The sequence below is a fragment of the Caretta caretta genome, chromosome 11, assembly GCF_965140235.1.
Source record: "Caretta caretta isolate rCarCar2 chromosome 11, rCarCar1.hap1, whole genome shotgun sequence".
Lineage (NCBI taxonomy): Eukaryota > Metazoa > Chordata > Testudines > Cheloniidae > Caretta > Caretta caretta.
Genome location: NC_134216.1, coordinates 10,253,890 through 10,277,606, shown reverse-complemented (window position 1 = coordinate 10,277,606; position 23,717 = coordinate 10,253,890). Strand labels below are relative to the sequence as shown.

Genomic DNA, 23,717 nt, shown 5'->3' with positions numbered 1-23,717 from the left:
TCCCAGCCCAGAGCCCCTTGTACCACAAGCCCCTCATCCCCAGCCCCACCCCAGAGCCCGCACCCCCAGCCCCCCGCCACAATGCCCCAACAGCCTGCCCCATCCCTGATCCCCCTCCTGCCTGCTGAACACATTGGTCTCAGCCCAGAGCACCCTCCTGCACCACAAACCCCTCACCTCGGCCCCACCACAGAGCCCTCAAACCCCTCCCCCGTACTCCAACCCCCTGCCCCAGCCCTGATCCCACTCCCGCTCTCCAAACCCCTTGCTCCCAGCCTGGAGCCCCCTCCTGCACCCCAAACCCCTCACCCCCCTGCACCCCAACCCGGTGTCCCCACCCGCACACTGAACTCTTCATTTCTGGCCCCACCCCAGAGCCTGCACTCCCAGCCAGAGCCCTCACCCTTACCCCCAATTTCGTGAGCATTCATGGCCCGCCATACAATTTCCATATCCCGATGTGGCCCTCAGGCCAAAAAGTTTGCCCACCCCTGCTGTAGATCAATATTTCTAAAATGTGCCCACATGCAGCCAACCGGGGCTTTTTGTGCAGCCATGACAGCTTCCTGGGTGGTGATGGGGGAGGGACGGGAAGCATCAGCCTCTCCCTCTTCCTCCTTGTTGCTCCTGGATGCACTAGGAGAGAGGTGGGGCACAACACTGCAGGAGCAAGGTGAGTTCTTGACCCACGTTGGAGCGATGGGGTTTGGGCGGCAGGCTCCAGCACTCCCAGCTCTAGCCATGCGGCCCTGGCCTCCAGCTGCAGGGCTTTAGCCTCCGGCCCCTGGTTTCAGCTGTGTGGCAGAAAGCGCAGGCTTCCGGCTCCAGTCCCAGGCTCTGGCCACACAGTGGCAGGCACTGGCCAAAGGTGCCAACCTCCAGCCTCAGCTGCACGGCAGTGGGCTCCAACCAGGGGGCTTTGGCTGCGGGCAGCAGGTGCTGGCCATTGGCTCCAGCCATGGAGCTTCAGTCAGCCTCTGGCCCAGTTCCAGCCATGTGGTAGCGGCCCCGGGCTCCAACCATGTGGCCCTAGCCCCTGGTGCTGATCCCCTGCCCCAGCTGCACGGCAGCAGGCGCCGCCCACAGCTCTGGCCATGCAGCCCCAGTCCCTGGCATCGATCCCCTATCCCAGATGAATGGCAGCAGGGGCCCACCCACAGCTCTGGCTGCACGGCAGCAGGCTCCGATCCCTGGCTCCACCCACGCAGTTCCTGTCCCCAGCTCTAGGTTCTCGCTGCAGGCACTGAGCCCTGCATGGTAGCAGATACCAGGTCCTGGTTCTGATCATGCGACAGTGGTCATTACCCACCTCCATCGCCCCTGGCCCCTGCTGCTTTCCAGGCCTCACATCCATCTCCCTCATTTCCGCTGGGCCCCTGCTGCCTCCACTTTCACCCTCCCCCACCATCCAAGGCTTAATGGAACCTGAGGTTTGATGAGAAAAGTGATATTAACAAACATGCAAGTATCACTTTTCACAGCAGACTTACTGGCTATCTGTGGAAAAGTGATACTTGTATGTTTGTTAATATCACTTATCACTTTTCATAGCCTCCCAGGTAGCTACTAAATGTGCTGTGATATTAACAAATATACAAATATAACTTGTCAAAGCAAGCCCCAGGACCCATTAAGCCCTGGATGGCGGGGCTGAAGGGGAAGGCAGCATTATTTGTGTGATTGAGTCTGCCAAAAAATCCTACAAATATAAATTACAATGATTTGGATGTGAATCTGTGCATATTGTTTTTTCTAAAGTTAAGTAAGTATTTTAGGGAAAAAGTGTCAGTGCGGCCACCAGTGAGAGTTGGTGGCTGGACTCTGAGGCCACCAAAAATGTTGTTGTGAGAACTGCTGCTCTAGATAAAGAAGAAAAGCAAGCCCAGGCCAAGTTCACCAGCTTATTGTTAGAATTTAACAATAAGAGGAAGACATGGGAAAAGGTCAGATATAAGGGATGTACTGTAAGTGCCAAGGGAATTGCAGTCAGAGACAAGAGCTCCTCAACAGTAACTGACTGCCTTCCTCCTGACAGTTCTTTCAGCAACACTGGATGGATCCACCAAAGCACTTGAAACAAGAAGGGAGAACAAGAACCGTCAACAAACTAATGGGCAGGAAATGCTACGCTGAGCATGGAGCTGTATGTCTTTTGCTGAAGAGTGAATCTCTAATGCCTCATGAAAGCAATCTGAGCACCATGCCACAATGACCTGTACACAAGGGGTCCCCAGTATACATTGGGATTGTTCTTGAAAAGGGCAATGGATACCAAAATGACATATACCGGAGAATTTTTCCCCATAAGAAATAATGGAATAAGGGGAAGATGTGTTCACAGCTTCACCACACTTGCCTATGACAATGCTTTTTTCACCTAAACAGTGTACCTTTTTACAATGACAGGTTATACAGTACACATTTTACACATAAAACATTGAATAAAATAATGCAGAACTCTACTAACACTGTTCAAACACATAGAACATTTGAATACAGTAAATAAGTACAGTAAAACAGTATAAAATAGTGTCAATTCTGCTAAACTTGGGTAGGGGCGGTGGCTGGGTTTTCTTGGGCTGGCTTTTTGGTTGCAGAAATCTTAAAAAGGATTTTATCGACGTCTGCTCTCCTGCATGAATCTTTAAGTGATACATCTCTCTGTAGCAAGTCACTGCATCACTGAGAGCCCTGGAGACTTTGGCAGACTGTTCACGAAAAGGATAACCGCTCAGTATGATTTCCATCATCTCATCCAGCAATCCAAAGAAATGGGAGAGATTCTTTGTCATCAGACTCCTGGCTTCCTTCCCTATGTCATCATCGTCATTGTTCTTGCTTTCTTTGGATATCCGTTGTTGGTCCAGCTCAATCAGTTCCTCATTTGTCAGTTGCTCAGTGTGAGACTCCAACAACTCTTGTACATCCTCCTCCTCCTCGAACATCCTTCACCAACTTGACAATTTCTTGCTCGAGAACAGGAACAGCATCAAATCTTCCCACGACGTGTCAATGTTTTCCACACCATTCAAGATGTTATAGGACTTCCAAAACTCCTTTACACTGGGCTTTCCTTCACCTGCCGTCTCCTTAATCAGCATGGAGAACATCCTCCATAGGTAATAAGCCTTGAATGTAGCCAGCAGACACAAGTACAGTACTGTACTGTACAATAGGGGAAGGTGTTCCAATTCATGACGGATATGCAGATCAGGACCAATGTAAATTGGAACACGGGTTCCCCTATTGATGAGTGACGGATATCCGAAACAATGGATAAGGGGGAAGATCATAGAATCATAGAATATCAGGGTTGGAAGGGACCCCAGAAGGTCATCTAGTCCAACCCCCTGCTCGAAGCAGGACCAATTCCCAGTTAAATCATCCCAGCCAGGGCTTTGTGAAGCCTGACCTTAAAAACCTCTAAGGAAGGAGATTCTACCACCTCCCTAGGTAACGCATTCCAGTGTTTCACCACCCTCTTAGTGAAAAAGTTTTTCCTAATATCCAATCTAAACCTCCCCCACTGCAACTTGAGACCATTACTCCTCGTTCTGTCATCTGCTACCATTGAGAACAGTCTAGAGCCATCCTCTTTGGAACCCCCTTTCAGGTAGTTGAAAGCAGCTATCAAATCCCCCCTCATTCTTCTCTTCCGCAGACTAAACAATCCCAGCTCCCTCAGCCTCTCCTCATAAGTCATGTGTTCTAGACCCCTAATCATTTTTGTTGCCCTTCGCTGGACTCTCTCCAATTTATCCACATCCTTCTTGTAGTGTGGGGCCCAAAACTGGACACAGTACTCCAGACGAGGCCTCACCAATGTCGAATAGAGGGGAACGATCACGTCCCTCGATCTGCTCGCTATGCCCCTACTTATACATCCCAAAATGCCATTGGCCTTCTTGGCAACAAGGGCACACTGCTGACTCATATCCAGCTTCTCGTCCACTGTCACCCCTAGGTCCTTTTCCGCAGAACTGCTGCCTAGCCATTCGGTCCCTAGTCTGTAGCTGTGCATTGGGTTCTTCCGTCCTAAGTGCAGGACCCTGCACTTATCCTTATTGAACCTCATCAGATTTCTTTTGGCCCAATCCTCCAATTTGTCTAGGTCCTTCTGTATCCTATCCCTCCCCTCCAGCGTATCTACCACTCCTCCCAGTTTAGTATCATCCGCAAATTTGCTGAGAGTGCAATCCACACCATCCTCCAGATCATTTATGAAGATATTGAACAAAACCGGCCCCAAGACCGACCCTTGGGGCACTCCACTTGATACCGGCTGCCAACTAGACATGGAGCCATTGATCACTACCCGTTGAGCCCGACAATCTAGCCAGCTTTCTACCCACCTTATAGTGCATTCATCCAGCCCATACTTCCTTAACTTGCTGACAAGAATACTGTGGGAGACCGTGTCAAAAGCTTTGCTAAAGTCAAGAAACAATACATCCACTGCTTTCCCTTCATCCACAGAACCAGTAATCTCATCATAAAAGGCGATTAGATTAGTCAGGCATGACCTTCCCTTGGTGAATCCATGCTGGCTGTTCCTGATCACTTTCCTCTCATGCAAGTGCTTCAGGATTGATTCTTTGAGGACCTGCTCCATGATTTTTCCAGGGACTGAGGTGAGGCTGACGGGCCTGTAGTTCCCAGGATCCTCCTTCTTCCCTTTTTTAAAGATTGGCACTACATTAGCCTTTTTCCAGTCATCCAGGACTTCCCCGGTTCGCCACGAGTTTTCAAAGATAATGGCCAATGGCTCTGCAATCACAGCCGCCAATTCCTTCAGCACTCTCGGATGCAACTCGTCCGGCCCCATGGACTTGTGCACGTCCAGCTTTTCTAAATAGTCCCTAACCACCTCTATCTCCACAGAGGGCTGGCCATCTCTTCCCCATTTTGTGATGCCCAGCGCAGCAGTCTGGGAGCTGACCTTGTTAGTGAAAACAGAGGCAAAAAAAGCATTGAGTACATTAGCTTTTTCCACATCCTCTGTCACTAGGTTGCCTGCCTCATTCAGTAAGGGGCCCACACTTTCCTTGGCTTTCTTCTTGTTGCCAACATACCTGAAGAAACCCTTCTTGTTACTCTTAACATCTCTGGCTAGCTGCAGCTCCAGGTGCGATTTGGCCCTCCTGATATCATTCCTACATGCCCGAGCAATATTTTTATACTCTTCCCTGGTCATATGTCCAACCTTCCACTTCTTGTAAGCTTCTTTTTTATGTTTAAGATCCACTAGGATTTCACCATTAAGCCAAGCTGGTCGCCTGCCATATTTACTATTCTTTCGACTCATTGGGATGGTTTGTCCCTGTAACCTCAACAGGGATTCCTTGAAATACAGCCAGCTCTCCTGGACTCCTTTCCCCTTCATGTTAGTCCCCCAGGGGCTCCTGGCCATCCGTTCCCTGAGGGAGTCGAAGTCTGCTTTCCTGAAGTCCAGGGTCCGTATCCTGCTGCTTACCTTTCTTCCCTGCGTCAGGATCCTGAACTCAACCAACTCATGGTCACTGCCTCCCAGATTCCCATCCACTTTTGCTTCCCCCACTAATTCTACCCGGTATATGTATACTGGATGATGTATACTGGAAACCCCCTGTATGTCAAAGTGAAGAGATGGCCCCCACTCAGCCTGAGAAATGGGCACCTGGCTAGTTGAGTAGGCTCTAAATGGGAAAGGGAAAGTTTTATATTCAGAGGTACAAGTATCTTTGGTGAAAGGTATTTATCCTTTTGAAAAGGTATATCCAGACTTAAAAAGCCCTAATCCTGTACTGAATTGCAATGCAATAAGGAAAGAATCTACAACGCTGTAATAATAAATGTGATGGGTTTAATTTCATGCTCAGGAAAATGAATCGCTAATAGCTCTGGTTAGAGCCAACAGCAAGGCAAACTTCCCCATGCAGTTCATGTAATGCAACTTGATTTTGATCTGAACATCCCTACTATTTCAGTCATGGGGTTCAGAATATGGTACGCAAATATGACAATAGGACGCCATGATAATTCAGCTGAGCTCTTAGTGCAAGAAACACCACTCCTTAAACAGAGATAGGGAAGGGAATGGTTCAGAGAAAGATTGTAAAGCAGATCTATGTATACTTACAGCCTCATCCATCATTACACAAAATATGCTTTAGAAAAATAATATGCTTTTGCCATGCCACCAATCCAAGGTTAACAACTCTTGTAGTATATCCAAAATCTCAAAGTGAGAGCTGCACCATGGCCCAATGGCTATGCCAAAGGAATGGGTGTTAAGAGATGCGAGTTCCATTCTTAGGTGCCCCATTAGCTTCCTATGTGACTTTAAGCAAGTCCCTTAATCTCTCCATTTCCCCATCTGTTAAATGGGAAGAATGATATCTATCACCTTTGTGAAGTGCTTTCAGGTCTGCAGGTAAATAGAGCTATATAATTGATAAGTATTATTGTTACACAGTATGGGGCAGATTCTCTCCCATATCTGAGCTCCATGGGTTGCAGGGGAGTGAGGATGCGGCCATGAGGGAGCAAGTTACAGCTCTCGAATTCTGTGGGCTATACTGTCTCACCCCAGTCTCTTTCCCCTTTGTCCAGGGTGATTGTGTCTTGAGCCAGCTCTGCCACCTTTTAACTAGCTGACAGTTTCCCCACAACCAGCAGAATTCTCTACTGGGCAATTATATCCAGGATCCAGCTTCCATTCACTATGTGAGTGGTGCAATGACACATCACTAACACAGCAGGTGAAGTCAGACAGAAAAATCCAGTTGTGTGTTTAAAAGTCTGCTGAATAAAGTAAAAAGCTTACAGCAGCCTTATTAAATGTTGCTCCCCAGGAAATTTAAAGGATGCAACACAATGTTTCTGCACCCATGACAATATTACCCACAAGTCTGAAGGAGGGATTCTCCTAAAAACCATTTCCATTTCAGGAACGCAGAAAATCTGTGCTACCTACCATTAAGTTCTTCATCAACATTACTACTATAGAGCTCCACTGAGCCATGGGGCCAACAAAAGGGACATCAATTTTCCCTTGCACTTCTTTCTTGTGAACCATTACTTTGATCCGCCATGGAACCTTTCGGGTGCGACATCTTATCTGCCTCTTAAAGAGGCTGTAGCCCAAAATTGTACTTCCCTGCAGTTTCAAGACATCTGGCTCCAGAAAAAAGTGAGTCACTCAATAGGAAAAAAAACAGTTACTAACCTTTCCGTAACTTCTGTTCTTCGAGATGTGTTGCTCATGTCCATTCCGTGTTGGATGTGTGTGCGCCATGTGCACCGTCGCCAGAGATTTTCCCTTAGTGGTATCCGTCAGGCTGTCTCTAAACACCCTCTGGTGCCATGTACTCATGCACCAGTATGAGGGGCCTGGAGGGTCCCACACCCTTTCAGTTCCCTCCTGCCCGCAACTCTGACAGAGAGGCAGGAGGGTAGGTCACGGAATGGACATGAATAACACATCTCAAAGAAAAAGTTAAGGAAAGGTTAGTAGCCATTTTTTCTTCTTCGAGTGCTCGGAGTTCATGGGTTATGGACATGCATATTGCAACACTGCTCTTCCAAACTTGGCATTATCTCTGGACTGCTGGGTGATGGCGTAGTAGTGGGAGGAGAAGGTATGTACTGATGACCAGGTCGCAGCTCTGCAAATGTCCTGGATCAGGATCTGGGCCAAACGCCACTTTGCTTGAGCTCTTGTCAAATGAGTGGTCAAGATAGCACATACGAATACAGGAGGTGATTCAGGATGAGATTCTCTGGGCTGAGACCAGTAGGCCTTTCATCCTGTCTGCTACTGCCATGAAGAGCTGCATGGATTTACAGAACAGCTTGGTCCTATCAACATAGAAGGCCAGGGCGCACCTAATGTCCAGTGAGTGGAGATACCACTCTTCTGAATTCCTGTGCGGTTTCGGGAAGAAAACTGGCAGGAAAATATACTGGTTACTATGAAACTGCAAGACCACCTTTGGGAGAAATACCAGGAGGGGGTGCAGTTGAACCTTGTCCTTAATGAACACCATATAAGGGGTTCTGACATAAGGGCCCTAATTTCTGAGGCTCTCCTGGCTTAGGTAATTGCCACCAGGAAGGCTATCTTCCAGGAGAGATCTGACAAACGGCACAATGCCAGCAGCTCAAAGGAAGGGCCTATGAGAGTCTTGACAGAACCAGATTTAGGTCCCACAGTGGAATCAATTCACAAATTTGAGCGTCATGTCTCTATCTCTTTGAGAAAGCGGATGGACACTTCATGAGAGAACACAGACTTACTATTTACTGGAGAATGGAAGGCTGAGATTGCCGCTAGATGTACTTTGACTGATGAAAAGGCCAGACCTTTTTGTTTCAGATGGAGCAGGTATTCCAGCACAGACCGGAGGAATGACTGGGTCGGTGAGAGTCCTTGTTGGGACGACCACACGGAGAAGAGCTTCCACTTGGCTAGGTAGGTTGCTCTAGTAAACGATTTTCTACTACCTAACAAGACCAGGTGGACTTGCTCTGAGCAGGCGTGTCCCTCCAGGTTCAACCATGAAACTTCCACGCAGTCATGTGGAGGGACCCAAGGTTCAGGTGGAGTAAATGGCTGTGGTTTTGCAAGATCAGGTCCAGGGCAGGGGTCCAGAAACATACCAAACCAGTGCTGTTGTGGCCATGCAGAGGCTACACAAATAACCTGTGCCTTGTCTTACTTGACTTTCAGAAGGATCTTGTGCTCCAGAAGAACTGGGGGAAAACACATAGAACAGGAAGGGTCTGTTCATGGAAGCAGGAAAGCATCTGAGAGGGAGCCTGGGCTGTGACTGCACAGTGAGCAAAACTGCGGACATTTCCTGTTCTGTCTCGTTGTGAACCAGTCTACCTGGGGAGACCCCCACCTCTGGAAGATGGATCTGGTCACCTCTGGGTGAAGGTACCACTTGTGGTGAGAAAAGAAAGACCTGCTGAGGTGATCTGCCAGAGCGTTCCAGGCTCCCAGAAGATGGGAAGCTTCGAGGTGGATGGAGCATTTCATACAGAAGTCTCACAGGAGAATGGCCTCCTGGCACAGGGTAGAGGATTGCCCTCCTCCCCATCTGCTGATGTAAAACATGGCTGCCACGTTGTTCATGAGCACTCACACAACTTAGCCCATGATCTGGGTAGGAACACTTGGCATGCTAGGTGGACCATTCTGAGCTCTTTGATGTTTATGTGTAGGGAGAGCTCTTCCTGGGATCATAGGCCCCGAGTCCTGAGGTGCTCAAGATGAGCCCTCCTTCCCCCAACCTAGGTTGGATGCAATCGAAATTAAGAATGCTGAAGCCTGGGAGGTGACAAAGAGAATGCCCACTGCCACTGATCGGGGATCTTTCCACCAGTTGAAGGAGGCAAGGACTGGGGCAGGAATCATAAGCACCCTGTTCAAGTGGTATTGATTTAGTGCATACATGGAAGCCAACCAAGTTTGCAGTGGTCTAAGTCGCAGTCTTGCATGCTGCACCATGGAAGTGCATGCTGCCATGTGGTCCAAAAGTTTGAAGTAAAATGAGACTGTCATGATGGGGTGCGCCTTGATGTTGGATATCAAAGCGAACATTGTCTGGAATCAAGCCTCTGATAGGAAGGCTCTGGCCTAGGTCAAGTCTAGCGCTGCCCCGATAAACTCTATTCTCTGAATAGAAACTAGAGTCATTTTTCGCTTGTTTATCAACAGATCCAGCATGGAAGGTGGCTTGAACGAGGTTGATGTTGTTTTTCACTTGAGCCTTTGAGTGGCCATTGATCAGCCAATAGTTGAGGTATGGGTAGACTTGAATGCCTCACTGCCTGAGTAAGGCTGCTACCACTGCCATGCATTTTGTGAAAACCTGAGGGGCTGCTGACAAACCAAATGGAAGAAGGGTGAACTGGTAATGGGTCTGGTTTACAATAAACCTGAGGAAACTTCTGTGGCCTTGGAAGGTGGAAATGTGGAAATAGGCGTCTTTTAAGTCGAGGGCGGCATACCAGTCACCTGGATCCAGGGATGGGATGATGGAGGTGTCATAAATATAAAGGGAAGGGTAAACCCCTTTAAAATCCCTCCTGGCCAGAGGAAAAATCCTCTCATCTGTAAAGGGTTAAGAAGCTAAAGGTAACCTCGCTGGCACCTGACCAAAATGACCAATGAGGAGACAAGATACTTTCAAAAGCTGGGAGGAGGGAGAGAAACAAAGGGTCTGTGTCTGTCGGTATGCTGCTTTTGCCGGGGATAGACCAGGAATGGAGTCTTAGAACTTTTAGTAAGTAATCTAGCTAGGTATGTGTTAGATTATGATTTCTTTAAATGGCTGAGAAAAGAATTGTGCTGAATAGAATGACTATTTCTGTCTGTGTGTCTTTTTTGTAACTTAAGGTTTTGCCTAGAGGGATTCTCTATGTTTTGAATCTAATTACACTGTAAGGTATCTACCATCCTGATTTTACAGAGGTAATTCCTTTACTTCTATTTCTATTAAAAGTCTTCTTGTAAGAAAACTGAATGCTTTTTCATTCTTCTCAGATCCAAGGGTTTGGATCTGTGGTCACCTATGCAAATTGGTGAGGATTTTTACCAAACCTTTCCCAGGAAGTGGGGTGCAAGGGTTGGGAGGATTTTGGGGGGAAAGACGTGTCCAAACTACACTTCCCAGTAAACCCAGTTAGAGTTTGGTGGTGGCAGTGGATATTCCAAGGACAAAGGATAAAATTAATTTGTACCTTGGGGAGGTTTTAACCTAAGCCAGTAAAAGTAAGCTTAGGAGGTTTTCATGCAGGTCCCCACATCTGTACCCTAGAGTTCAGAGTGGGGGAGGAACCTTGACAGGAGGTCAGGGAGACCATGTGGCACCTCAGTTTCTTGAGATAATTGTTGAGACGACAAGAGGTCCACCATGCGTCAAAGACCCCCTTTGGCTTTTGGGAGTAGGAAATATCGGAAGTAAAACCCTTTTCCTCTCAAATCCTGAGGTACCTCTTCCACAGCCCCCAACTGCAGGAGGGCTTGCACCTCTTGGGCTAGAAGTTTCTCATGAGAAGGATCCCTAAAGAGGGATGGGGGGTGGTAAGGAGGGGTGGAAGAAAACTGAAGGGTGTACCTTCCCTCCACCATACTCAGTACCCAACAGTCTGAAGTGATGAAGAACCACGCCGGACTGAAGTAGGAGAGATGGTCCGAAAACAAAAGGGGGGCAGGATGCGAAGCAGGAACAGGTTTCGTGCCCTCAAGCACACCTTCAGAAGTTCTGTTTGGGGCCTCCTGCATGTCTGTGTAACCCCGGTAGTGAGGATAAGGTAGAGGGGAAGCGGCTCCTTCACTTGTAACTCCTGCTCCTTTTCTTGAACAAGTCCTGCCAAGGCAGTAGGGCCGAGAAGTGGGCTGGCCACTGAGGCCTGAAGTGCTTCCTTGAAGGCCCAGGGATCTGAGCGTAGCCCTGGAGTTTTTCAGACAGTGGAGCTTTGAGTTTGTCTGTTCTGAAAATAGGAACATACACTTCAAGGGAAGATCCTGGATTGACTGCTGGACTTCCAGTGGTAACCCTGATGATTGGAGCTAGAAGCAACTTCTTATGACAACAGCCAAAGCTATTGTTCTGGCCGCAGCATCAGTTGTGTCTAGGGCTACCTGGAGGGAGGCTCTGGGTATGGTCTTCCTTTCCTCCATGAGGGCGGAAAACTCTTGCTTAGAATCCTGAAGCAGCAAGTGTTTAAACTTTGCCATAGAGTCCCAAAAGTTGTAATCATATCTCCCCAGCAAGGCTTGTTGGTTGGAAATGCAAAGCTGTAACCCACTCGTCTAGCTTCTTCAAGTCCTTCTGCTTGGGAGTCATGCCTAACTACCCTTGTCTATCCCTCTCATTTGCCGCTGTGATCACCAGGGACCAGGGAGGAGGGTGGGAGTACAGGTATTAGTACCCCTTGGCCACTACATAATATTTTTACTCTGCCCTCTTTGATGTGGGGGGGGGAGGCTGGGCTCTGCCACAGTGCTCAGACCAGACCCATAACGGTCTCATTGAGGGGTAGGGCCACCTTTGATGGGACAGCCATGGCCCAAATGTCAATGAGGCAATCTAAGGACTCTTTAAGAAGCTCCACCTCTAGCCCCAGGTTGGCAGCCACACTTTTTAGAAGCTCCTGATGAGCTCTAAAATTGTCCCATGGCACCGAGCTGCTTAGTCCTGCGCCAGCTTCATCTGAGGTGGAGGAGGAAGAGGCCTGCACGGGGGGGAGGGGAGGAGGAAGGGGCCTTCCTCTTCTTCTTCAGCCACAATTACATCTCCCAGGACTAAGTCCGAGTAGGAACAGCTGGACCAAGGACCTGGTACTGGGGGGAAAGCCCCACAGATTCCAGTACAGCCACTGGACCTTCACTGGCCACTGTCCTCCAGGCCAGGTACCAGCAGGGGGACCCACACCGAGATCCAGTGGGATGTAGGATGGGTAGTGGTGGCTCTGACTCCAAGGAGGAGTCCTCTTGGGGATACCAGGGAGAAACGGGTACCCTTTGCTTCCGTCAGTCAGTCCCGAGGGTCTGGGGATCAGTGCCAGATCAGGGAAGCCCTCACCAACGACAGGAGAGCCGGTCTGCCTCTTGTCAGTATTGCAGTCACCAGTGCCGGGTATGAGCTCGGGGGCCCCATGATCCCTTCTGCTCAATGCACTCGTCGGAGCTGGTGGTTGCCCCACTAAGGTTGGCAGTTCCAGAAGTGTTATGAAGTCCCTGGCTGCTGAAAAGGCTCTCGGGTGGAAGGCACCGCAATCCCGATGGTGCCACAGTGACTCACTGGCATCGGTGGATGTTCCCACACTGGACTCAGTGGCACCTGTGAGCAGGGCAGAGTTGACCGTGCCACTAGCAGAACAAGGATAGAGGAGTTGCCCAATGCAGATCACACTCTGCTGCCCTCAGTACGAAGGCGCGTCCCCTCTTGGATTGCTACTTCTTATGCTTTTGTCTCGGTACCAGAGATGGAGAACGGTGCTGAGAAACGGGAATTGCCAGAAGGGTGCTTCACACCAAAATCACAGCGATCAGCACCAAGTCTGACCAACTTGGCTCCGACGCCAGTCTAAACACGGCTTCCATTAGTCTAGCCTCTCTAGCCTTCTTCGTTTGAGGCTTGAAGTCCTGGCAGATTTGACAACGCTTCTATACATGAGCCTTTCCTAGACACTTCAGACAACTGGATTGTGGGTCACTCACTGGCATAGGCTTGCCATAGGAGGTGCAGGGTTTGCAGCTCGGAGACCAGGGAATGCCTAGCCCTAGGGGTGAAAGAAGCCCCTCTAAGCTAAGAGAGGGGTTCTAAATATATACACTATCTACACTAAACTAGAAATTAAGATTAAAATAAAACTAAACTAGAGAATAACAAGAAAAATCACTGAATGAATGCCTTGCCAAAGCAAGAGGACCTATTCCAGCGACCGTCATGGGCAGTAAGAAGGAACTGAGAGGGTGTGGGGCCGGCTGGGCCCCTTATACCAGTGCATGAGCACACAGCACCAGAGGGCGCTATGGGCAGCCTGACAGATACCACTGAAGGAAAATTCTCTGGCAACTGTGCACACAGCGCACACACACCTAACATGGAATGGATATGAGCAAGCACTCAAAGAAGCAGGGGCTCTGTCGTACCCACTTACACGATGATCCAACTTCAACTGCTTGTTACTAAAGTAAAGAAAGGAAAGTGCCCGATACCCTGTCATTATTAACCTATAAGAAAACTCGCCTCATGAAGAATGGACAGGCACAAAGCACTGCAAATAGCCAGGAGAGTCCAATATACTTCTATATACACTATAGTATATACACTTTTAACCACTAAGATGCCTTTTCAAAAACATTTTAAAGAGAAAAAAATGAGCCTAGCAATATCTCTTGACTGAACTGATACGATATGATGGGATAGCCTAATTTTGGCAATTAATTGATCTTAGACTATTAGCGGTAGATATGCCCAATGGCCTGTGATGAAATGTTAGATGGGGTGGGATCTAAGTTACTACAGAGAATTCTTTCCTGGGTGTCTGGCTGGTGAGTCTTGCCCACATGCTCAGGGTTATCGCTATATTTGGGGTTGGGAAGGAATTTTCCTCCAGAGTAGATTGGCAGAGGCCACGGGGGTTTTTCCTCTGCAGCGTGGGGCATGGGTCACTTGCTGGAGGATTCTCTGCACCTTGAAGTCTTTAAACCACGATTTGAGGACTTCAGGAGCTCAGACATAAGTTAGGGGTTTGTTACAGGACTTGGTGGGTGAGATTCTGTGGCCTGTGTTGTGCAGGAGGTCAGACCAGATGATCATAATGGTCCCTTCTGACCTTAAAATCTATGATTCTATGAACTCTAGAGAGAAAACTGGGCCAAATTCTTAACTGACATGAAATGGTCAGCTATAGCAATTTACATTAGAAGAGAATCAAGCCCTAGATTCTTAAACCGGAGTTCAGCCGCATCTTTAAAGAAAACAATTTGCCACTGAACATGACTAGAATAAGTTTCTTAAAACACCTAAGAAATTATCCTGCTGTCCTGAAGAAACCATCACAAGGAATAGTTTGGATAAATAAATCAAGTATTGTACAGTGTTCATTTTCATACATTACTACTATTCAGTAAATTGTTGCTTCTGAATAAATCTAAAGAACAGCATTAAATACTTTTTGGTTAAAAAAATCAAGATCTAGTGGGTTTTATTCCACAATTATATTCTCAAATAATTATTTAACAAATCACTTTTGAAAGACTCGTACAAGGGCTGCCAAGCAATTAAAAAAATTAGTCGTGCAATTAATCACACTGTTAAACAATAATAGAATACCATTTATTTAAATATTTTTGGATGTTTTCTACATTTTCAAATATATTGATTTCAATTACAACACAGACCACAAAGTGTACAGTGCTCACTTTACATTTATTTGGGGAGGTTTAGGTTGGATATTAGGAAAAACTTTTTCACTAGGAGGGTGGTGAAACACTGGAATGCATTACCTAGGGAGGTGGTGGAATCTCCTTCCTTAGAAGTTTTTAAGGTCAGGCTTGACAAAGCCCTGGCTGGGATGATTTAGTTGGGGATTGGTCCTGCTTTGAGCAGGGGGTTGGACTAGATGACCTCCTGAGGTCCCTTCCAACCCTGATATTCTATGATTCTATTTTTATTACAAATATTTGTGCTGTAAAAAACAAAAGAAATAGTATTCTTCAATTCACCTCATACAAGTACTGTAATGCAATCTTTATCATGAAAGTTGAATTTACAAATGTAGAATTATAAATGAAAAATAACTACATTCAAAAATAAAACAATGTAAAACTTTAGAACCTAATAAGTCCTCTCAGTCCTACTTCTTATTCAGCCAGTCACTCAGACAAACAAGTTTGTGTACATTTGCAGGAAATAATGCTTCCCACTTCGTTAACAATATCACCCAAAAGTGAGAACAAGTGTTCACATGGCACTGTTGTAGCTGCGGTCGCCAGGTGCACTAAAAATTCATATGTCCCTTCATGCTTCAACCACTATTCCAGAGGACATGAGTCCATCCTAATGAGGAGTTCTGCTCAATAACGATCCAAAACAGTGCAGACTGACGCATGTTCACTTTCATCATCTGAGTCAGATGCCACCAGCAGAAGGTTGATTTTCTTTTTTTGAGGTTCAGGTTCTGCAGTTTCCACATCGGAGTGTTGCTCTTTTAAGACTTCTGAAAGCATGCTCCACACCTCGTCGTCCCTCTCAGATTTTGGAAGGCACTTCAGATTCTTAAACCTTGGGTCAAGTGCTGTAGCTATCTTTAGAAATCTCACATTGGTACCTTCTTTGCATTTTGTCAAATCTGCAGTGAAAGTGTTCTTAAAATGAACAACATGTGCTGGGTCATCATCTGAGACTGCTATAACATGAAATATATGGCAAAATGCAGGTAAAACAGAGCAGGAGACATACTATTCTCCCCCAAGGAGTTCAGTTACAAAATTTAATTAACGCATATTTTTTTAAACGAGTGTCATCAGCATGGAAGCATGTCCTCTGGAATGGTGGCCAAAGCATGAAGGGCCATACGAATGTTTAGCATATCTGGCATTTAAATACTTTGCCATGCAGGCTACAAAAGTGCCATGCAAACACCTGTTCTCACATTCAGGTGACATTATAAATAAGAAGCAGGCAGCATTATCTCCTGTAAATGTAAACAAACTTGTTTGTCTTAGTGATTGGCTGAACAAGAAGTAGGACTGAGTGGACTTGTAGGCTCTAAAGCGTTAAATTGTTTTGTTTTTGAGTGCAGTTATGTAACAACAACAAAATCTACATTTGTAAGTTCAACTTTCACCATAAAGAGATTGCATTACCGTACTTGTATGTGGTGAATTGAAAAATACTATTTCTTTTGTTTCTCATTTTACAATGCAAATATTGTAATAAAATAATAATATAAAGTAAGCACTGTACACTTTGTATTCTGTATTGTAATTGAAATCAATATATTTGAAAACGTAGAAAAACATCCAAAAATATTTAATAAATTTCGATTGAATTCTATTGCTTAACAGTGCGATGAAAACTGCGATTAATAGCAATTAATTTTTTTTAATCGTGATTAATTTTTTTGAGTTAATCGCTTGAGTTAACTGTGATTAATTGACAGCCCTAACTCTCACACATTTAAGCCCTAAATGAGGACTGATTTAACACAGAAGTTATGCATGAAATGCTGAGAGATTGTTAGATTTAAACTATCACTGTTAATGATAAAGAGAAACATGAACTGGTAGTGAGAGGTTTACTGTTAAAAAGTTCAACAAAACAAGCATAATTTTGAAGTTCTGCATTAAAACACAAAACCCTAGTGTAAGATAATTGTCCTGGGAAATCAGAAAATATGAAAAACTAGACCAGATACAGCATTTGGAATGAATCTGTGTCTGCATTCAGAGACACAGCCTAATTGGTTACCCCACACATGTGGCAAAGGGAACAGAATTTAGCTCCCCCTAGAACACAGGATTCTTCTACCACTTGAGATATAGAACAACTACTCTTTAAGCCATCAGCAATTTTGTCTGCAGGCCAGCCAGTAGAGGGTAGTAGTTCACACTTTAGACACAATAAAAGTAAATTAGTTTTAAAATACCTGCATACAACACAGCCTCAATGCGGTCCTTGATATGCTCAGAGTTACTTTCTGATGCAAGTGGAAGATGGGATGTTCCATTCGGAGATGGAACCACCAGAGGTCCTACTAAAAATGCACATGCTGCACCAAGATAATTGAGCAATGATGCAATAGCCGTTGCAGTGGCACGTTCATCGGGAGAAAACCAGGTTGTGGAGAGAAATGGAGCAGCATTCATTACAGTTGGACCTGCCAATCCATTTAACAGCTGCCCTCCATGAATCAGTCTGGAATGGAGAAAAGAATATGCAGACATTTACAAAGTAATTACTTAAACATTATGTAAGATATAGAATGCACTAAAATGTGTAACTCCACAAAAGATATGCAAAAATCATTAGCAGAAAAGGAATATTCTATACTAAGAGAAGCAGGACTAGACTCATGAAGAATCTAGAAGCTACTTTGTTCTTATTAGCACTGAAATGAATGGAGAAGTTAAATGTTCTCTTCAAAGAAGGAATGGTAAAGGGAATAAAAGAGTGACATTGCTTTGGAGAGGAGGATAGCATGATAGGGTATAAAGGAAGAAAGAGGCTTAGTCACAGTCAAGCTGCAAAATGTTAAACCTAACCCCATGTGTGTTATGCAGGCATAAGTCCCACTGAGAGTTTTAAACCCCTTATTGGGTTTCAATTTTGGATCTATCACAAAGCCCTTTTGCATATTTTCATTACATTATTTACTTCCACACTAATGGAAGATTTACGCTAAAAGCAAGATAAGATTAGACCCTTAGTTGTTCTGAGACAGAATCGTCTTATTCTGCTATTTAGAACAGCCATGTAGCAAAATACAATTTCCCTTTCCTTGCCCCACCCCCGATGCACCCTCACCTGGGTCTAAAAGCTAAAGGCTGGAAATCAAAACAAAGGTATTGGTCCCAAACACTACAGATACTGAACACACACATCCAGCACTGACACAGTCAGCACACACATGGAGGAGTTTTTGAGGTCTCTTCATAGAATCATAGAATATAAGGGTTGAAAGGGACCCCAGAAGGTCATCTAGTCCAACCCCCTGCTCGAAGCAGGACCAATTCCCAGTTAAATCATCCCAGCCAGGGCTTTGTGAAGCCTGACCTTAAAAACCTCTAAGGAAGGAGATTCTACCACCTCCCTAGGTAACGCATTCCAGTGTTTCACCACCCTCTTAGTGAAAAAGTTTTTCCTAATATCCATTCTAAACCTCCCCCACTGCAGCTTGAGACCATTACTCCTCGTTCTGTCATCTGCTACCATTGAGAACAGTCTAGAGCCATCCTCTTTGGAACCCCCTTTCAGGTAGTTGAAAGCAGCTATCAAATCCCCCCTCATTCTTCTCTTCTGCAGGCTAAACAATCCCAGCTCCCTCAGCCTCTCCTCATAAGTCATGTGTTCTAGACCCCTAATCATTTTTGTTGCCCTTCGCTGGACTCTCTCCAATTTATCCACATCCTTCTTGTAGTGTGGGGCCCAAAACTGGACACAGTACTCCAGACGAGGCCTCACCAATGTCGAATAGAGGGGAACGATCACGTCCCTCGATCTGCTCGCTATGCCCCTACTTATACATCCCAAAATGCCATTGGCCTTCTTGGCAACAAGGGCACACTGTTGACTCATATCCAGCTTCTCGTCCACTGTCACCCCTAGGTCCTTTTCCGCAGAACTGCTGCCTAGCCATTCGGTCCCTAGTCTGTAGCTGTGCATTGGGTTCTTCCGTCCTAAGTGCAGGACCCTGCACTTATCCTTATTGAACCTCATCAGATTTCTTTTGGCCCAATCCTCCAATTTGTCTAGGTCCTTCTGTATCCTATCCCTCCCCTCCAGCGTATCTACCACTCCTCCCAGTTTAGTATCATCCGCAAATTTGCTGAGAGTGCAATCCACACCATCCTCCAGATCATTTATGAAGATATTGAACAAAACCGGCCCCAAGACCGACCCTTGGGGCACTCCACTTGATACCGGCTGCCAACTAGACATGGAGCCATTGATAACTACCCGTTGAGCCCGACAATCTAGCCAGCTTTCTACCCACCTTATAGTGCATTCTTCCAGCCCATACTTCCTTAACTTGCTGACAAGAATACTGTGGGAGACCGTGTCAAAAGCTTTGCTAAAGTCAAGAAACAATACATCCACTGCTTTCCCTTCATCCACAGAACCAGTAATCTCATCATAAAAGGCGATTAGATTAGTCAGGCATGACCTTCCCTTGGTGAATCCATGCTGGCTGTTCCTGATCACTTTCCTCTCATGCAAGTGCTTCAGGATTGATTCTTTGAGGACCTGCTCCATGATTTTTCCAGGGACCGAGGTGAGGCTGACGGGCCTGTAGTTCCCAGGATCCTCCTTCTTCCCTTTTTTAAAGATTGGCACTACATTAGCCTTTTTCCAGTCATCCGGGACTTCCCCCGTTCGCCACGAGTTTTCAAAGATAATGGCCAATGGCTCTGCAATCACAGCCGCCAATTCCTTCAGCACTCTCGGATGCAACTCGTCCGGCCCCATGGACTTGTGCACGTCCAGCTTTTCTAAATAGTCCCTAACCACCTCTATCTCCACAGAGGGCTGGCCATCTCTTCCCCATTTTGCGATGCCCAGCGCAGCAGTCTGGGAGCTGACCTTGTTAGTGAAAACAGAGGCAAAAAAAGCATTGAGTACATTAGCTTTTTCCACATCCTCTGTCACTAGGTTGCCTCCCTCATTCAGTAAGGGGCCCACACTTTCCTTGGCTTATATACAAGGAATAGAGCCAGAAACCTTCCACTTTGACTTTTGCAAATGTAATCAGACTTGAGATGCCAAGACCTTTTGGAATTTATAAAAGACATGAAGTCTAAAAAAGCAGTCAGGGATAAGCTAGCTAGCAAGCCAGACGAAATCATTTTCAATCTCCAAAAGGGATACACCCTTTGTACATTAAGATGAGAATGGAGGTGATTTCAAAATTTATTTTGATGGTTATTTTTTAAAAATGATATGTGAACCCTCTGTTACTGCTGCAAGAACATAGTCATACGAAACAAAGATATGGCCTAAAAATGGGAAACATAAGCTAAGCTTAATCAGCATTTAGGCAACACTTCAAGCCACAAATGGCTAAATGTCATAGAACATGGCAGGAGCTTTAAAATGTAGGAAGGAAAAAATCTCAGGAAAAGGTTGATAGATAGTTTATCAAGTTAACAATCTAACATGTACCTATAAGAAAAACTGATGAATGCCACTCATTCAGCATTAATTTCAATTCAAATCTATTAAGAAAAGGAGTACTAGTGGCACCGTAGAGACTAACCAATTTATTTGAGCATAAGTTTTCATGAGCTACAGCTCACTTCATCGGATGCATCCAATGAAGTGAGCTGTAGCTCACAAAAGCTTATGCTCAAATAAATTGGTTAGTCTCTAAGGTGCCACTAGTACTCCTTTTCTTTTTGCGAATACAGACTAACACAGCTGCTACTCTGAAATCTATTAAGGAAACTTATAAAAGATACTTTAGACCAAAAAAAACACCATCCCACACCATCTAAAGGAAACATTTTATTGACTCTTTATCAGGGAGTTAAATTATATTAACTATTAAATAAAAGAAAAAATATCTGTTATAAATCTAACGATTAGATGTGTTATCCTTTCTTTGTAATATGAAACTGCAGCTATACTATCTCATGCTGTGATTTTGACAGACATCACAAGCTAAGCAGGGTCAAGCATGTTCAATTCTTAGATTGGAGGGCCCAAACAACCCCAAACGAACAGTTACTGACCTTCTGTAACAACTGTTCTTCAAGATGTGTTGCTCATGTTGAGGCCCTGCAAATGTCTTGGACTGGAACTTTGGACAGAAGTGCTGCTGAAGAGGCCTGCACTCTCGTGGAATGAGTAGTCAAGATGGCAGGTGGTGGAACATTCGCTTGCTCGTAGTATGCCTGAACACAGGAGGTTATCCAGGATGAGATTCTTTAGCCTGAAACCAGTAGGCCTTTCATCCTCTCTGCTATTGACACAAAGAGTTGCATGGATCTGCGAAGTAGTTTAGTTCTCTCGATGTAGAAGCCAAGGGCACACCTAACATCCAATGAGTGAAGCTGCCGCTCTTCTGAATTCTTGTGCCGCTTCGAGAAGAAGACTGGCAGAAAAATGGTTTGGTTGCTATGGAATTGCGAGACCACCTTTGGCAGGCAGATGGGGGTGCAGTTGAATCTTGTCCTTGAAGAAAACTGAGTATGATGGTTCTGACATAAGGGCCCTGATTTCAAAGACCCTTCTAACTGAGGTAATTGCTACCAGGAAGGCAACCTTCCAGGAGAGAAACAGCAGAGGACATACTAGCAGCTCAAAGGGAGGGCCTGTGAGTTTCGATAGGACCAAGTTCAAATCCCGTGGGGGGAACTGGTTTGCAAACCTGAGGGTGAAGTCTCTCTAACCCCTTAAGAAAGCGAATTGTCATCTCATGAGAGAAAACTGACCTGTCCACTGGCGGCTGGAAGGCTGAAATTGCTGCTAGGTGTACCTTGACAGATGTGTGGGCCACACCTTGTTGTTTTAGGTGAAGCAAGTACTCCAGGACAGAAGGAAAACCAAGCCAGAGAAAGGCCTTGTTGGGATGACCATATCAAGAAACACTTCCACTTGGTGAGGTAGGTAGCCCTAGTGGACAGCTTCCTACTACCCAGCAAGACTTGTCAAATGTGTTCTGAACAGGCTTGCTCCTCCAGATTCAGCCATGGAGCTTCCATGTGGTCATGTGAAGGGACCCAACATTCGGTGGAGCAAACGGATGTGGTGTTGTGAAATCAGGTCCAAACAGAGTGGGAGTGTTAGCAGGGGTGCTAATGATAAGTTTCGCAGGATGCTGAATCAGTGTTGGCACAGCCATGCCAGGGCTATAAGAATAACTCTCACCCTGTCCCGCTTGATTTTTAGAAGGACACTGTGTACTAGAGGAACTGGAGAAAATACACAGTACAGGAGCTCTGTCCACGGAAGCAGGAAGGAATCTGAAAGGGAGCCTGGGCTGTGCCCATGCAGTCAGCAAAACTGATGGCATTTCCTGTTCTGCTTGGTCATGAACAGATCTACCTGGGGAGATCTTTACCTTTTGAAGATGAACCTGGTGACCTCTGGGTGAAGGGATCACTTGTGGTAAGAGGAGAGAGATCTGCTGAGGTGATGAGCCAGGGAGTTCCGGGCTCCTGGAGGATGGGAAGCCTTGAGGTGGATGAAGTGCTTTACGCAGAAGTCCCATAGATGGATGGCCTACTGCTGTAGGGCGGAGGAACATACTCCTCCCTGCTTGTTGATGTAGAATATGGCCGTGGTGCTGTCCATCAGTACTCGCACTACCTTGCTGGGCAAGGTAAGCAGATGGCTCTTAACTCCCTGACATTTTTGTGCCCAGGAGAGCTCTTCCTGGGACCACAGGCCCTGCATCCTGAGGAGATCAAGGTGGACTCCCAAACCTAGGTCTGAAGCGTTCAACACGAGGGACATGGATGGCTGGGGGACAACAAAGGGAATGCCCACCCCTGCCGACTGGGGGTCTCTTCCATCAGTTGAAGGAGGCAAGGACCGGGGCCGGAACAGTAACTACTGAGTCCAAGTGGTGTCTCTTCAGCGAATACACTGAAGCTAACAACACCTACAGGGACCTGAGGTGCAGCTTTGCATGACACGGAAGTTAACGTGGCCCTGTGTCCCAGGAGCTTGAGGCAAACCTGGGCTGTTCTGACTGGGTGGGCCATGACCTGGGATATCAGAGCCAACATTGTCTGGAATCGAGCCTCTGCAAGGAAGGCTATGACCTGGGTTGAGTCAAGCACTGGCCCGATAAACTCTATCCCCTGTACTGGAATGAGAATCGACTTGCTCGTTTATCAACTGGCCCAGTGTTCAGAAGGTGTCTTGGACCAGGCCTGTGCTGTTCTTTACTTGGGCCTCTGAGCAACCCTTGATCATCAAGACCCTTGATCATCAAGATACGGGTAGACTTGAACATCTTGCTTTCTGAGGAAGGCTGCTACCACCACCATGCATTTTGTAAAAACCCGAAGGGCTGCAGACAGGCCAAATGCAAGGAGGGCGAACTGATAATGGGTCTGGTTTATGATAAATCTGAAGAATCTTCTGTGGCAATGGAAGATGGAAATGTAAAAGTAAGTATCCTTAGATTGAGGGCAGAGCACCAGTCCTCTGGATTGAGGGAGGGGATAATGGAGGCCAGGGAGACCAGGCGGCACCTCAGTTTCTTGAGATAACTGTTGAGGCAAACCAGGTCCAGGATGGGATGAAACCCTCCCCCTCCCTTGGTCTTTGGGATTAAGAAATATCGGGAGTAAAACCCTTTCCCTCTCAATTTTTGAGGTGACTCTTGCACAGCCCCCATCCGTAGGAGGATCTACACCTCTTGGCCTAGGAGTTGCTCGTGAGAAGGTTTCCTGAAGGATGAGGATGGGAGGGAGGGGTGGATGAAAACTGAAGGGTATAACCATCTACCACTCTATTTAGCACCCAGGGATCCAATGTGATGTG

General features: G+C 46.3%; 1 protein-coding gene across 6 annotated transcripts in view; it reads right to left on the bottom strand.

Annotated features, from left to right (window-relative positions):
* The window catches only part of SLC49A4 (solute carrier family 49 member 4), a 195,508-nt gene that overhangs the window by 90,301 nt on the left and 81,490 nt on the right, over nt 1–23,717 (bottom strand). For 4 of the 6 annotated variants that reach the window (XM_048869812.2, XM_048869811.2, XM_048869813.2 and 1 more), the window contains exons 3-4: nt 19,219–19,805; nt 17,152–17,420 (exon numbers count right to left, since the gene is read on the bottom strand). In XM_048869812.2, coding sequence (XP_048725769.1) covers nt 17,152–17,420; nt 19,219–19,805 — 856 coding nt within the window. The remainder of the gene's footprint in view (nt 1–17,151; nt 17,421–19,218; nt 19,806–23,717) is intronic. The other 2 variants (XM_048869815.2, XM_048869817.2) reach the window with 1 other exon arrangement.